Below are 16,950 nucleotides of genomic sequence, written 5' to 3'. Positions count from 1 at the left end.
TGAGAAAATGAGGTGATAGCATATAAAGAGATTTGAAGTCAGAAGGACAAGGTTTCTTGTCCTACCACTCATTACTGTGAAACTTTGGGCAGGTTATTTAATCTTTCTGAGCTTCTGTTTCGCCATCTGCAAAGTGGAGATGATATTATCTATTTTACAGGATGGTTGTGAGGATGGAATAATTGAATATTTTTAATAGGTGCATGTTTCATGGTAAAGTAATGGATAAGTTAACCCATAATTATAGGGATCTTGATGTGTATTTAGATGGATTTGGGATTCCCATATTTTTCCTGAAGGGTATTTCCATGTAAGTAGAATTCAAAACCTCATCTTGGAAAGGGCACCACCCTTCCATGTTCTATTTGATTTCATTTTTAGAATCAACTCTGAAAATTTCATTATCCTTTATGCTCTGCCTGGAAAAACAAATTCTCCAGGGTCAGTACTGGTATGGCCTCATTTAGGAAATAGTTTTAGGGAAATGGCTCCAGGAAAAGCATGCAGATGTATAATCAGAATATACATCATATAATGTGTGTGACGGATAGGGTTGGTGGGCGTATCATCCGCCTCAGGGAGATAAGAGGTTTTCCAAAGTCTGTCCCAGCTAGATTTGAAAGAATTTGAGCCATGCTGGCAGTGACTTCATTCCTACCACCCCTCCCCACCCTGGCTCTGGCTTGACTGCTTAGATGAACACAGGCTCTCTGAGGGTGTTAGAGTAGTTCTTCCCATGTGCAGGCCAAAACCCTCCCTCCCCTGCCAACTGAGCACCCTGAGTGAGCTGCTTTTCTTCTCAGGTGAGTGGTCTTCACCTATGGGGCAGGATCTGTCCAGATCTTGTCATTTCTTCTTGAGAAACATACCTTCTTTGATATGGTTGATTGCCATCTAGTGGCAGTTCACAACACATGTCACAGAAACTATCAAATGCTATGGTGACTTTCTGTTTGGTTTGAGATTTGAACACGGTCTGCTTCTTTTTGTTGGTATAGTGCAAGAATTCTGGCTGTAGAATAGCATTTAAAAGAGCCCGCCTCTTGCTTTTCCTGGAGCCAAGCACAATGAACTAGGTATAAAATGTCACATGCTGAATTGGGGAAATGGAGAGTAGGGGGAAATGCTTCCCTCTAAGCACAGTTTCTGATAGGATGTGTTCTGTTTGCTTAGATAAGGAGAAAGAAGAGGGGGTCCTCTGGAGACACTTCCTTATTCTGGTTTGACTCCAGGCTTGGGAATGGTGACATAGTTTGGGCTGGCATTTGACTGATTTGTAGTTCATTTTTCTAGCTCCTTGGAATAGAGGTTTTGCTTAATGCCTCTGATGATGGTGACTCTCCTTCCAGCCACCATCAGCAGGGGCATTAAGTAAATAGTGGTTCCCTGTTCACCGTCTGCTCCTTCCACTTATGGCAAGCTTCAACCAGACTTAAGGAGAACTTTCCATAGTTTGTCTAATCTTTTTTTCACTTGTCCCTTGTTAAAGGCTGATGGACCTGTGGAATGCCCAACTTCCCCTCATTTTTCTTTCAGCAACACTTGCTCTGGGCCCTGCACTGTGCTGGGTTTGGGGATATAGTGGTGTGCATGAAGGGACAAGAGTCTGCCTGTATGGGATGTTAGCGGGGGAGATATTAATGAAAAAAATTACCTGAACAAATATAAAATTACTCTAAAGAAGAGGGGTATAGCACACAGAGAGTAAGAAACAAGAGTCAGTTGTGGCCTGCTTAGAGAAGGTTTCCTGGGGAAAGGGACTTTTGAGCTGAGAGCTCCAGGCAGAGTGGCACACCCTCCAGGAGCCTCAGAGGCCAGAGCACCCAGAGCCCAGAGAAGGAGGTGGCGGGGTCACACCCTTCAGGGCCCCTCAGGGAGAAGGGCTTTGGTCTTTATTTTTAGAACTCTGGGAAACCATCCTAGGGCTGAAACTACTGTGCAAAGAACTGACCAGAGGAACAAAAGTGGATGTGGGGACATGTGAAAGGAATCAGTTACAGTTACTCAGGCAAATGGGACTAGTTGGGTAAGGGTTTGCGATGGGAGGAGTGGGCAGAACTGAGAGATGCTTGGAGGTGAAATGGACAGGCTTGGGAATGGACATTGTGCATGAAGTAGGCCACCCATCAAAGATGATAGGCAGGTGTCAAAATGTGTGGCAAGTCAGATGGTCAGGTGATGCCCTTCCTCACTGTTAACTGGCTCTTTGGGGGAGGAGAAGAGGTGAGGAGAGACTTTGGTTTTGAGTATGCAGGGCTTTCCTGGGAATGGGGATGTGTAGTAAACTGGAGTCTTTGGAGAACTTGTGTTTGTCTCTCAGTTCTGAGTCACGGGCCCTCTGTGGTAACCTCTGGCACTCCACCTGTAAGCCAACATGTGTTGCTGTGCCTGGCCCATACAGCAGATTTTGAGAGTCACTGTCCAGCCCTGTGCTAGGCACATTTTGTATTCTATGACATGGAGTTTCAGAATGAGGCCCAGAGAGTGAGTGTGATTGGCATTGAAAGAAGGAACAGATTAGCAAGGGCTGGGGACTGTGGTATTCTTGTTCTTAAAGCAGCCAAAAGGCCAGTCCTTTTGCAAGTTCTTACCTCTGCCGTTGGTCTTTATTAACTGCAATCACTTTCTAAATCTAGAGAGAAGAATGTGACTGAGTAGCAGAAAATATTAAGGATACTTATATGCAATTTGGGTAACTATGACCCAGAAAGACAGTAGATCCACTGAAAAGAAATAAAATTGTAATGTTATCTTTAGTTCTTTATTATGTGGGTATACACATGCATGCCTGTTTGTGTGTGCACAATTCTATTCAGTTTTCCCTATGGAGTCAAAGGAAATGTCTTGATTTGCAATATTTCCTGTAAATTTGCATAAGATTAAGGCAGATTTTCAGTTTTTTAAAATTGTGATAAATCTTCTCCTTAGTGAAAGAGGGATCACATTTGGGTTAAATTCTCTTAAATTCTGTGCAAATTAGTATTTGCTGAGGCAAAGCATGGCATCTTCAGGAAGGGAAGGGTACTTTCCTCCGGACTCTGAGTGACCAGATGGCTTTAGGAACAGTCTTACAAAGCCAGATTTCTAGCTGCTTCCATGTCCTTGCCTTTCTGGTCTCCTCGCTCAGAGAAGAAGAACCTTGTCTTCCCCGGATATGGGCATTGACCACTTTGCTCTGCTCTGGACAACACTCTGCTTTTCTAGCAACAGATGTTCTGCAAAGTAAACATTACTGGCTCTGCAGGGCTCTTGCTGTTCTTGCACCACTCGAACATGAAACAGTGAGGTTATGTGAGTGGGGCCATGATGCTTGGCATGCTCCAGCCTCAGTGCCAGCCCCTCCCACCCTTTTCCTCATTGGAATATGCATGTTAGAGTCCTGTGCCCATCAGAGCAAAAGCTGCAGAAATGAATCATTGGATGAGTTGCACATCCAGGGTGATAATTTACCTAAGACATCACCAATGCTTTTGGGTTGAAGTAGGTCAGAAGCAATGGTTTTTGAGTATTCTCATTTTGATGTCTTTTCCATTGTCCCAAGTAACAGAGGGGTTATCTTAACCCATTAAGTCCCAAGCTTTCAGTTCTGTGAATATTTCAACAAAGTTGACACAGGTACATAAAAGTACATTGGAAATCATAATGTAGAGTTTATATAATTAATATTGCTATAATTTTATTCATATAATTACATTATAATTATATATTACATCTGGGACAGGGGAACAAAATGGATTAATGGGGTGAGCTAACTTGTTGCCAAATGCTATAAGGGTCTCAGTTCTGAGAACACTGGAGTCATAGGTGTCTTCTGTCTGATTGTGTGTTCTTATGTCAGTCCTTTAGCTTCTCTGAGCTCTACACATGGATAATCATGCTTCTCCCCAGTGGGGCCTATTTTTGAAGGATTAATATATCCGGAGAGAGTAGCACAGCTTTAGCCTAAAGAGGAGTTTTGTGGTAGGTAGAGTGCCTGTCCAGAGTGTCCAGCCCACCTGAGGCTTCTCTCAGATGATGTAACTTAGACTTGACCCAGGGTTTTATATCTGATAAGTGGTGGAGCTGGAACTTGAACCCAGGAGCCAGTGGGGGCTGGGGCTAGAGCAAGAGGTTGGGGTTGATCAACCTATAACCAGTATCCCATAGAATTCAAATAGAGAAGGGAGGTTCTCCCAAATAGGCTTGAGATGTGGTCCCAACGTCTGGGTTATGGATTCTGAACAAGAAAACAACAGGTGTCTACTGTAGCTTTCCTGGAAGTTTTCTCTAAGTCCAAGGTGAGAACATTTCAGGTTCCAGTGATTGGGGCTCTTACTCACCCCAGCTGTCCTCATTGGCTCAGAGCCCAGTACTGACTCCATAGCAGCACTCATCCCCAGTCTTCCATTAAGGGACGAGGCCCTTTGGTCCCTCCAGTCTGCAGTGCTACTCAGGCTTCTGCCATGGCAGAGTGTGCTCTGGGCAACTGGACAGTGAATTCAGGTTACCTTCTGGTCATGAGCTCCCAGGTGAAATGGGTCTTCCTGTGAAAAGACCCCACAAAGCCCCATTGTGCATTATTATTAGCTGCTCCTCGGTCTGCATTGGCGGCTGGCCCTGGCAGCACAGCCTTTCAGGTGCCTGCTGGAATCTTTCCCAAGCCTGGCTTATGTTTCACATTTTTTTCATGTTGTCGAGATGATGGTCCAACTTGGAGTCTGTCTCGTCCTCTTCGGGAGGCCCAGGAGGATGGTGGATACAGGGGCAGAGCTGTTCTTACTCCTCACTCAGCCTTTCTTTGTGGGTTCTAGTTGAGGAACATTCAGATTAAAGAATCAGTGCACATTGGATGCCCTCTTGGAGGGCTCCTGTTTCACTCTAAAATAGCACTCTCCCCTGTTTGCTCTTGCCTGCCTGGGGCTGCCCCTTTCCTTCCTCCCTACAGTGTTCTGACTTCCAGATGCTTCTGTTCTTCTTGACTTGCTGGAGGGTGGCTTGTGTTCTGAGGGCTGTCCTCTGCCTGGGATGGCCAGTTGTGAGAGAAACCTGCTTCCCCTCCAGCATCTTTTGACTTTTTGTCTAGGACCAAGTGACTGAACCAGAGAGGGACTGGAAGTTGGCTCCTGTGTTCCCCTTTTTCACCCCAAGTGTCGTGTCTTGCACTGTAGAACAAAGTGCTTTGCACAAGCCCTAGTTAGCTCAGAACCTGGGTCATTTGACTTTGTGGGAGGGTGGTCCATGCTCCATGCAGTAGCTTGAGCCCTGGACTTGAGGATTGCAGTAGGGCCTGAGCCTGGCTTTTCCCGAGCAGCCATTGCTTGGGAGGAATGCTGGGGATGGGGTTTGGGTGCCATGACTCCCTCCGCATTTATTCAGCACAGGCTGGGCAGGATGCCCTGCCAGGTGCAAGGACAAGGAACAAACCAAACAAAATCAGAAGATGAAAAACATGACCCCTTGACTCTTAAGGGACAAAAATGGGAGCAAAGAAAGAGAAGCGTTGAGGACCACGATGCTTTTATTTAGTAGGCTGTGTTGATCTGTGAAGCCAGAAGACCGCCCTCCTCCCAGCCCGTGTCTTATTAAAGCCAGGCCTTGTTACCAGTTTTGCCTCATGTTTCCCTCCTCTGGGAATTTGAACATAATGCCATTTCCCCTTCAGTGAGGGAAGCTTGGAGAAGGGTAATTTGAATGATTAGCCTAATCTGCAGGAAGGCTGTGTGCGGAATTAAGTTAAGCACATTTGCACTGAGCAGCCTTGTCTGTTAGGCCACTTAAAGGTACCTTCGTGGTTTTATACCCTTAACAGAAGCTGAGGGCTCAGGAAGGATCATTGGCTTTTATTACTGTCTTAAATGAAAGCTTATTTTTTAAAAATTGACAAGGGCCTCTGAGAGTTTTCATTATAGATACCATGTGTGGGGTGTGTTTTTACCCCATTATAAAATGTTGCCAGGACTTTGTTCTGGTGGCGGTGGATATGGCCACCCAGGGAAATGGCTCAGGTGGGAATTTGTCAGGCTGGCCCAGCACTGGGCTCATGAGGAGAATGGAGAGGGTCTGAGAACCTGAGCTCTGTGTGTGCCTAGGTTGGAAGAGGAAGGTCAAGTGCTGCTTCTGCTATGGGGCCCCACAGCTCCAGGCCCTTGCTTTTAGCTTTCCTAGGGCTCCCTCCCCAGTGTGGCTTGAGGTTGGGCTTAGGGGAAGTATCCTTAAGACAGGCATGGGGGCAGCTGTGCTGGCCACGTGGTGGGTTTGGCAGGGTGGAACTTCAGGCCGCAGAGACTGCTTTGGACTGTGATCCAGGCTTCCTCCCTGACCTGGGCCAAACAGATTCCCACACATGTCAAATGAAGATGACAGAACTCGCTCTGTGGCAGGAGGAAGTAGAGGTCGGATTGGAATCATTAGAATCACATGTAACAAAAATATGAACTTTTAGAGCAAACCAGTTTCATGTTATAAACAAATATTTACTACTTTAAGATTGCATTCATTTGTGCCCCCAAATGGTCTTTGGAACAAATTTGCTTGCTGCTATTTTCATAGAAGGACTAAAAAGAACATCGACTGAGAAGGCCAGTTTAATTTCAGTAATTCAGTTTTTTCCTTTTTTTCTTGCTAGATTTGTCTTCAGCGAAGCGCAAGTTTGCAGATTCCTTAAATGAATTTAAATTTCAATGCATAGGAGATGCAGAAACAGATGATGAGATGTGTATAGGTAAGTCATAACCTTGTGGAAGATAAAAACATGTGCTGTTGGTCATGGCTTTTGGTGTCCCACTGTCTGTAAATAAATATATAAAATAAAGGCCCATCAACAACCAATAAAAATCTTAAAAAAAAAAAAAAAAGAAAAAGAAAAGAGGAGAGGAGGCCTAAAGGTTAGTAAAGATACAAGACCCCAGAGGCAGTGGTGGGGCAGAGATGTGTGAGGGTTGGTCCCGGGCTACGCTGGGCTGCCACAAGTTCTGGAATTGCCCCACTCATTTCCAGTGTGCTGAGGAAGCTTAAGATCATGCAGTGGGACTATCCTTTCCACTGTCCTTTAATGTTTTCCTTCCTGCTGGTTTTGTGTCCTTCCCCTCTGTCCCCAAACAATAGTGCTAAGAACTGTAGTGCAAAAGTACATGCAGGTAGATGAAGGGAGACTTATACCAGAGGTTGCAAAATGATAGTTCACAGGGTGAGATCAGAATACAGACTTTATTTTGGCTCTGAGTTTTTTTTTTTTTAATTGAGTCATCATATAAGTAGAATTTATCTAAAATCCTAGTTTCCCAGCTTCTTTGAAAAGCTTGAGAATCCATCTCCTGGCCTTGTGTTCTGGCCTGGTAGCCTCTGGCTGGACCTCTGCGTGGCTGTCACTACCTTCAGATGGGGAGAGGAGCTCAGGGTCCAGCTCACCAGGATCCCCGTTTCTTTTGTTCCTTACCAAAAGGCTGCAGGGTGTGGTGCATTCCTGTTTCTCAGGGTGCTGTGCTGCTCCACCCCTGCTGTCACTTGCCTTCTCTAGTAGGCAGCCCTGAGCTTAGAGGGTAGGCAAGGTCAAGACACCTTTCTTTGTGGATGTCTCATTATTAGACTTCATTTTTTTCACGTTGGGTATATTGGAGACTCTATTAAGGGAATGAGAATTAAGAAAGTTGGGTGGCTGGGGTTGTGGCTCAGTGGTAGAGTGCTTGCCTAGCATGTGTGAGGCACTGGGTTGGATTCTCAGCACCGCATGTAAATAAATACATAAAATAAAGGTCCATCAACAACCAATAAAAATATTTTTTAAAAAAAGAAAGTTGGGGCTGGGGCTGTAGTTTCATGGGTAGAGCATGTGCATTAACTTGCTTGAGGCTGTGGGTTCCATCCCTAGCACAAAAAAAAAAAAAAAAAAAAAAAGAATTGAGAAAATTATAGTGAGTCAGTAAATTCATCAACTGTTTTTTGAGTTCTGTTGCTGTGTGGAGCACCAGGACCTGGGAACAAGCATAGATAATTGGGAGACCAATTAAAATGCATCATTGTAAATCATGAATGGATGGCTGCTTTTCCCAAAGTTGCACAAGTGACCTGAGGACCCTCAGGGCTATTGTACTCACTGCCTACTTATTGTCACGCTGCATGCTGCATTCTATTAATGAGTGGCTTGAGGACTCAGAGAGCAAGAACCCAAGGAGATGCCAGTGATGTGGCTTCTGATGCCAGCAGCACTATTTATTCAGTTCTGGTGCCAAAGAAAAGGTTGGGCTCTGACGCAACCCCATGACAAAGGTTGAGGAGGTTGAATTCTGGACAGGAAATCTGAGCGGAACTCTGCTCCATCCAGCCTGGGGACTGGGAGCCTGCCAGCATCTCACCAGTCCTGGGACTCTCAGGAACAGGTGGGTCTTTTCCTTGTAGAAATCCTTCCCTAGCTAGAGTGCCAGATACAATTAACCTGCACTTCTGGGTCATCTTATCCTGAATGGTTAATGATTAAAAGATAAGGGGAGTCTGAGGAAGCAATTGACTTCAGACATCTGTGTGTACACTAAATTGAAATCCGTAGCTTCATAGTGGAGCTGGAAAGGCTCCTGAAGACCCATTACTCTTCTTCTGGTTCATGACCCCTTTCTGTCTTCCAGCAAGGTCTTTGCAGGAGTTTGCCACTGTCCTCAGGAATCTTGAAGATGAACGGATACGGATGGTGAGTATAGCTGGGCTGCTCTTGGTCCCAGTGTGTGCACATCGAGGGAGTGAAGGATTTGCTATTAGAAGACTTGGGTTTGAGTCCAGTGTCTGCCCCTGGGGTGCTTTGCCATCTGGAGCAGGCCTCATCTTGGGCCTGTTAAACAATAACTTGTGCACAACTTCTGAACAACATCATGTCTCCCCAAAGATTTACTGTGAGGTCCACACATAAGGTACAAGTCTTAAGGGTGGAACTATTGAATGATTTAACTTTTGAGGGCCTCAGATTTATCACCAACAGAATAAGAAAGATGATATCTTACTCTGCTCCTTCTCCCCACATTTTATTGAACCTGTCCAAGTGTCCTTCAAGGACATGAGTCAGTGCTTCACTTAATTCCAAAGCACCTAACATAGAAACTACCATGTAGCTGGCCCCAGTAAATGACACTTAGTAAATGATGGTAATTACAATGAGCTTTTCAAAGAGAAATGCTGTGCAAATTCCAGAATCAAATGCTGATCTCTAGGTTCCTAAGTTCTCTTACAGGACACTTATTCTATTGGGGTTCAGTAGTAATGGAGAAGAGATTCCACACCCACAGGAAGTGCCTATGCATCTTCTCCCACATACCTCAGATGTTGGGAATGAAACCTGGTTAGAAATCCCCTGCAGGCTGCCTGCTGGTTTGTCCCTAGGGAGACTGTCTCCAGGCAGCCGTGCTCCTGAGGACTAATGAAGATACCAAAATTTGAGGATTTCTCTTCTCTTCCCATAGCAACAGCTGTTAATGTATTAAGTTTACCAAGGCATTGTTCAGCCAAACACTTCACATTGTCTGTTCTATTTACCTCCCATGGGGACTCTGTGACATGGTGTCTGTTTTATCCCCATTTTTCAGATGAAGATACTGAGATTTACAGTGATTAAGTGACTAGACAGGATCATATGGTTAGTAAGTGATACGGTCTCAATTCAAACCCAAGTCGGCATTATACCCGCCCCCCTCCAAAAAAAATATGGGGGGAATTTCTTTAAAATTCCAAACAGAGTAGAAACTTTCCCCTTTCTGCAGTGCAAAGTGACCCAGTTTCTCCTGATTGCCCACCAGTGGGTACCCAAATCAGAATCAGGGTGGTAGTGGCAGTTGTGGCGGTGGCTGTAGGCTTGGTGGTGGGGGAGGGAAGCTGTGTGCTTGGGCACGTGCTAGTGCCTGAGAAAGGGCAGTGATTCTTTTGAGCCTGATTCTTGGCCAAGTCAGTATTTGGGGGTGGGGGGCGTGGTGAGCAAATCAACATGAATATCCTGCAGATTGCGATGGCCTGTGGTAAGGGAACAATGCCTGGATTATACTTTTCAGCTTGCCTCTGCAATTTTATTATTAATGTCAGTGAATCGAGTTTCTGCCGTCTGCATCTGAGTATCTGGCCATCACCAGCCGCTTCTCACCCCTCCTCGCCATGGGACAGCTTCATCATCAGTTCAGCTCGGCTCAGCAAAGCTGCGCCCCTTCTGGGAAGCCTTCCCTAACTCCATGTGATATTTGGCTGTCCTTTGTACTTTCTGCATACCCATTTTATGCCTCTGATTCTGCACTTACCACCTTGGGTCCTGATAATCACTGTACATGTCTGTGCCCATAGTCAATAGGAGTTTTTTCCTCAAGGGCAGAGAATGGGCTTCTGGGTCACCAGCATCAAGCTCAGTGCTTGGAACTGATGGAAGTTACAGTCATAGACTCTCAGACCCAGAGAGACTGTATTCCTCACCATCTGCAATCTGTCATTTGACAGATGAGGAAACAGGTCATATCAAGACTGATCGCAGGTAGAAGTAGGATGGGGACCAAGACTTGGGTGTCTTGCTTCCCACGTGAGCAGTTGAGTGCCTTCATAGAATAAGCTGCGTAGGACCAGATCCTCAGTGACCATGCCCATTGGAATAACTTGGAGCTTACGAAATACTGATGTCTGGGATTTGATCCAGAGATTCTTAGTTGGTAGCTCTAACATGCAGCTAAGATTGAGAATCACTGACCCAGGGGCTTGGCATACCATTATAATCTTCAGGGACTCACAGTTGACTTGTGGAAAAGATTTGATCAAGCAAACCAATTAAGCAACACCAGATAACAATAAAAATCAAACAAGTTCAATACTGTTGCAACACTCCATTGTTAAAATGTACTCTGCTGAAATAAGTGCTTTCAAAATCAAGAAAAAGGCAAATAGGAATAAATTTTGGAGCCCTGCCTTTTTCTCTTCCCTCATAGTGTCCGGGAAGTTCTCTACAGTGTCCATCTAAGGCTTCTGGCACGCATTTGAGTTGCTTTCATTGTGAAGGACTTGCATATGATTTAGAAAAAATAATACTTTGTTGTAATGAGATTCCTGAAATAACTAGTTGAACACAGAGTGAGCAATGAGTGACTTAAAAGGAAAGACTGTAAAATATTGCACTGCCTTAGAAAAGACCATGGAGTCTCAGAGCTGGAACAGTTCAACCCACTCATTTTGCAAATGAGGAAATTAAGAGCCCAGAGAGGTTAAATGTTTTGCCCATGGTCACACAGTTGGCAGCTAGTCAAGATATCATTCATTTAGTCATTCAAAAGTGTTTGAGTGCTCCTTTGTTTCAGCACTCCTCTGGGCTTTGAGGAGAGTGGTAGACAAGTGAGTGTTTACAAGATGGTATGTGTGTGTGTGAGTGTGTGTGTGTGTGTGTGTGTGTGTGTGTGTGTGAGAGAGAGAGAGAGAGAGAGAGAGAGAGAGAGAGAGAGAGAGAACAAATATGTACAGTGCTGAGCCAGAAAACATCACCTGGCATATGCGTTCTGAGGAAAACATGTGGTGGGATGGCAGAGATCTTCTTTGGGTGACAATGGTGTCACGGAAGGCCTCCCTTTTAAAAAGGTGACCTTTAAGCTAAAACCTTAATATTACAGTAAGGAGTCATCTGTGCAAGGGTTTGGGGACAGAACATTGAGGGAATAGCCAAGGGCAGAGGGCCAGAGGTGGGTTAAGATTGGCACATTGGAGGTACACTGGGGTGGTGATGGGCTGGAGTGCAGGACTGAGGCTGAGCCCTGGGAGATGGTGTTGAGAAGTAGACAGTGGTCAGGAGGTGCAGACGTCCTGGTTCCAGTACTGGGGTGACACAGCATCAGGACTGAAAGGTTCTTGTGACAGTAGATGTTTAAAAGGGTTTTGTTTCTTTTTTTACCTGGACTCACTATTGATCTGCTTTACCTGTAACTTCGATGCACGGGCATCTATAAGAAGATGTCACCTAAGCTTGAAACTTAAGACTGTACTGTCACCATTCCCCTCTGCCTTCAGAAGGTTGCTGACACTTTTAGGCATTTCCATTTTTCCTTTTAAAGGACAAATTTTAATCATGCACAGGAGGACTCTCACGTTTTGAACAGTGACTAGCTTTTGTATTGTTGTGCCATCAGTTCAAGTTTTGTAAATGGAGACATGAAGGTGGTATTGCTTACTCTAATTCTACACGAGACACAGGAATACCTTTTGTGACACAGCTGCCATCACGTCATTTACTGATACTGTTTTTGTCTCCCCCATCTCCCTCTGATTTTCTTCACCAGATTGAGAATGCCAGTGAGGTGCTCATCACTCCCTTGGAGAAGTTTCGAAAGGAGCAAATTGGGGCTGCCAAGGTGAGCATGTTACAAACGTTGTTCTTGGATTTTAGGGTAAAAGTCTGGAAAGCACAGAAGCTTCTTTAGAAAATCTAAGAATGCCTCCGGGAAAACATAAGCTCACCTTCAGAAAATCTTCTTTGGCAGATAAGCTGAGACCCCAGCTCATCTGCTCCTTTGCAGGTCCCTGAATAAGCATCCACCCCAGCAGCCCTTCCAGTATCTCCTTACCTGATTGTTTTGTGCTAGTTCATAAACCACTCACAGGAAGAAACTATACACCTTCTCTACGTTCTCAGATGGCTCTGTGCTTGGACAGTTGACTGTACAGACAGTACCTTTGTTTTTTGTGGAATGGTGTTAATCAGGGAGTCCAGGACTCATGGCCTAAGCAGAATTACACTATAGACCCTGCGCTCAGGGATCTGTTTCAGGGGAGGAGGCTGGTACTTACTTTTGTGGTGTGTAGACATGGGTCCTTTTTTTTTTTTTTTTTTTTTGGCCAGATCTTAAAACATTTCAAGAGAAACTGAAAAGCCAGAGAGTTCTGTGAAATAATTTAAGAAAATATGTATTACTCATTGTATAGGTCAAAAAGTGCATCTGCAGGCCTGCTTCAGCCTAGAGATCTCCGTGGGTTATCACTGACCTGGAGGGACTGTAGCCCAAACTCAGCTAGTTTCATATATTACTGAAAGACTGCAAAGGGAAACCAGTTCGTTTTTAAGAGGGGATTCTCTGGGGCTTCCCGCCTGTGATAAATCACTGGAAATCCTAGCTGCTTTGACCTTCAGTAGAGTGTTAGAGACCACCTGCAGGGAAGATGTTTTAATTGGAATCAATGGAAGCAAAAGGCTTTTTCACTTTTTTTTTTTTTTCCTGGAACTGGGTCAGTTCAGCCATAGTCCCTCACGCCACCTGCAGGAGGTTTGGGGCTGCACCATCCTCTTCCTTGGCGTGGATTTTACTCAGTTGTGAAATGTCCTTGAGAAGTGATTGTAGGTGAGAAAACAGTAGTGAAATGTTGTAGAGTGAGAGCCCTCTCACCTGCCTTGTAGAAATAGATATGATCTATCTCTATGAAAAAGATGTTTAGTCAGGGTCTGTCAGAGCCATGGGTGGCCATGGATTGAAGGAGAGACCATGGCAAAGATTTTCTCCTAGTTTCAGGGCATTTGTGTACCAGTTTCATTTTATATTAACAAAGCAATGGAAATTCATTAGTTTTGTATGAAAGATTAAGGAATGTATAATTTGAAGGAAATCTGGTTGTACTAAGATTTTGTCCAGGACTTTGGACTGTCCCGTGAGGGCTGAGAATATGCTGGTGAGTGAACTCTTGGGGCCTTGGGCCTGTGCTTTCCTGTGACATGTACAGCGCTGGCTTCTCAAGGTCTCGGGGGGAGAGCTTTGAGGCAGAGGCAGGAGGACCTGCATATTGAGTCATCTTTCTAGGAGTTACTTCTTCTAGGCACAGATGCCTCTCACTCTGGCCTCTTGCCTCACATTGTTTGGGGGTTTACCACTGTCACCAGGGAGAAGCAGAAGCCTGAGTGGGCTCCCTTGGGATTTAAGATCAGTGATCCTCATGAGAGGAGTAGGGAGTCGTGGGGACCTGCTGTAAGAATAAAAGAATTTAAATGAAATAGTCACTCAACCCAGCATCATACTGTGTTCTCTCCTTCATTAAATTATTAATAATCATCAGTCATCTAAGTTATTTGAGTGGCATTTGGGTGATTTCTCATCCATTCTCCATTGTCTCCCCCTGCCCCATATCTTCTCCATCACTGCACACACCCATGCATTTATATCATAGTGCTATGTAAATTAAAAAAAAAATAAACAACAAATCCACTTGGGGGCGGGTGCCTTGTCAATAATACCTAAGAGCCAGCAAGTATTCTTTAGCTATTTTTTCAGTGGCCAAGAAGAGAGGTTCCTGAACCCTGCAAATGATGCTAAAATTACTTTTCCCTCCTTCTCTCCTCTCGGGCGCTGCTTTAGTTGCTATAACAACCTGTTGCAGAGTACTCATTGTGAAGGCTGCCAGGAAGTGGGGGATTCTGGGTATTCTTGTGCTAGTGTGACTGCTCAGGAGTAGGGCATGACCCTGAAGCTTCTCTTAACAATGGTCCTAAGTTGCTATTTCTAAGTTTAAGAAGTTAATTTTCCCTGTTCCAGAGGTAGATTTGGAGTGTGGAATCTATAAGGCGAGTAGAATAAATGGTAGAGAGTAGTGGTTAAGAGAGTGTCTAGTGCCAGGTATGGTGGCATACACCTGTAATCCCAGTGATTTAGGAGGCTGAGGCAGGAGGATTGCAAGTTCAAGGCCAGCTTCAGCAACTTAGTGAGGCCCTAGCAACTTAGCAAGACTCTGTTTCAAAAAAATAAAAAGGGCTGGGGATGTAACTTAGAGGTTGAGCACCCCTGAGTTCAATCCCCAGTGTGTGGGGAGGAATGAGTGAGGCTAGCGCTAGGATGCATGATTCCAAATCTCATCTCTACCACTTGCAGGTGAACTTGGGGGAGACTTCTTGGACCTCCTCATGTGTACTTCCCAATCAGTAAAATGGGGATAATAATAGAACTTACCTCATAGTTATTATGAAGAAGAAATGAATAAACTCATATAAAATGCTTAAAATGGTATCTGTCATGTAATAATTGGACAAGAGAACAGTGCCTGTCATTTAGTCATGTGACATTGGCCATTAAATTAGACAGACAGGGTTCATTCCTTAAGGATATTTGTGAGACCCTGCTTTGTGCCTGGTCCTGTGCTGCTATGCGTTGATGTCTGGTGGACAACAGGCAGATGTCATTGTGAGCTTGTGGTGTGGCTGGAGAAAAAGGAGTTAGACAAAACAACAACAACAACAAAACCACCACCACCAACAACAACAAAACACTGTATCATTTCAGGTTGTGATAGGTGCTCAGAAGGATTGTCTTTGTGGAACATGGGACATGCAAGGCATGTGGTGTTCTCGATGGGAAGGAGATAGGTATAGACAATAAGCTCATCGCTGTCATTGAAATTCATTGCGTGCTTCTCATACACCAGGCCCTTTCCTGTATGTGGTTTGTCTCATTATTAAATGAGATTACCTAACAATCCTATGAGGAGGGTGTGTTCTTCTCCTTATTTTGTTAAAAAGTGTTTGAACAAGACAAAACCTGAACAATTATTAATTATCAATGAATGAGATAATTGAGTGATTTGTTTAGAGTGATTTAGAGTGATTTGTTTAGAGTCAGTCCCTACAGAGTTGGAAGTAAATGCCAGGACCCTGGCTCTGTCCTCTCTGGAGGGTGAAAACCATTTTGTGTCCTGAGTTCCTGAGTAATAACACCCTGCCCTCTAAGACCATTACCTAGGTCTCAGAGTTATTCCTGTAGAGGTCTCTTGCTGTTTTCTCAGAACAGAAACTGCTTCCATCTCTCTTTTTCGTTCCTTTCTTGTTATCCTTTGCTCTAACTTTGGCTGTCCTCTTGAACATGGAATGTGGAAGCTTGAGTGGCCAGAAAGTCACAGAATGCCAGTGACTCATGTTCCCTGGCCTTTTCTCACCTCTGGCCAGCTGAACTGTTCTGGCCCTTGGGTTCTTTTTAGGGTTGCTGACAAGGCTAGTGGGAGGGGATATACGTGAGCAGCAATTGGAGTTGGAGCCCAGCTTGAAGATCCTGATTTCTCTAAAGGAGAAGAGTCGCTTGCCTGTACCTTCCTCAAACATGAAGGAGCCCTGTGTCCTCAGGCTTTGTCTTCATTTGCTTCTGTATGCTTCATAGTTCTTATATGTGAGTGGTTGTTAAAGCAAAAGTCAGATCTGTAGAAATGGGTGCATGTCACTCTGTGCGGCTTGATATCTCGCGTCAACCAGATAAATGCAGGAGCTTGTCAGGGCTTTGGATGATCACTTCTTTGCTCAGTATTCTGGGGCTTTTGCACTTACTCTTGCTTTAAAACCTCTACTCTGTCCCTTCCTGTGTTCAGCAGGACTTAGCTCACATCTTCCCTCCCCAGTGAGGCTTTCCTGAGCACCCTATCTAAAGGATCACTGTGGCCACACTCTTTATTTCCTTAGTGGCACTTGCAATTATGCTGCTTATTTGTTTATTGGTTAATTGTGTTTCTTTTTCTACTAGAACCATGAGGGTAGGGGCCACTTCTGTCTTGTATTTCCAGTACCTGAAGGAGAGCCTAACACAGAGTGGTTGCTCATCATAAATTTGTTAAGTGAATGAAGAGTCTCTGAGCCTCCTTATCTGACTGGAAAATACCGGGCTCTTAGAGTTATATAGCAGTATCTCCACGGGCTCCCCTCGGCTCCTGTAGACAGGGGCGATGAACTTGGTGAACTGGAGCCTCTGTACTGGACCAGCACCAGCTTCCCTCCAGCCCCCTTGTCTGACACCTCACTGGTTGTGGACTGAGAGGAGACCACCCGTGAGCACATCTCAAAGGTGGTAGAAAGTGTGGACTTTGAAGGCTTGTTCTCCTGGGTTCAAATCCCAGCTCTGTCACTCTCTGTGATGTTTTACTAGTTACTTCCCTGGGTCTTAACTTTTCTTATCTGTAAAAATGGGGGATAAGAATAGAACCTCGGTGACTCAAGGCCTTGCTGTGGGAACAGGGATTAAT

The 16,950-nt window shown here is 44.8% G+C and overlaps 1 protein-coding gene across 3 annotated transcripts in view; it reads left to right on the top strand.

Annotated features, from left to right (window-relative positions):
- Positions 1-16,950, top strand: part of ARHGAP26 (Rho GTPase activating protein 26) — a 426,612-nt gene that overhangs the window by 96,702 nt on the left and 312,960 nt on the right. For all 3 annotated transcript variants that reach the window (XM_081295152.1, XM_081295154.1, XM_081295153.1), the window contains exons 2-4: positions 6,605-6,700; positions 8,598-8,659; positions 12,252-12,323. In XM_081295152.1, the coding sequence (XP_081151278.1) occupies positions 6,605-6,700; positions 8,598-8,659; positions 12,252-12,323 (230 nt within the window). The remainder of the gene's footprint in view (positions 1-6,604; positions 6,701-8,597; positions 8,660-12,251; positions 12,324-16,950) is intronic.

This window comes from Spermophilus citellus (genome assembly GCF_964194105.1).
Source record: "Spermophilus citellus genome assembly, chromosome: 1".
Taxonomy (NCBI): Eukaryota; Metazoa; Chordata; class Mammalia; order Rodentia; family Sciuridae; genus Spermophilus; species Spermophilus citellus.
The sequence above is the reverse complement of the archived record's forward strand: the minus strand, read 5'-3'. Positions and strand labels throughout refer to the sequence as shown.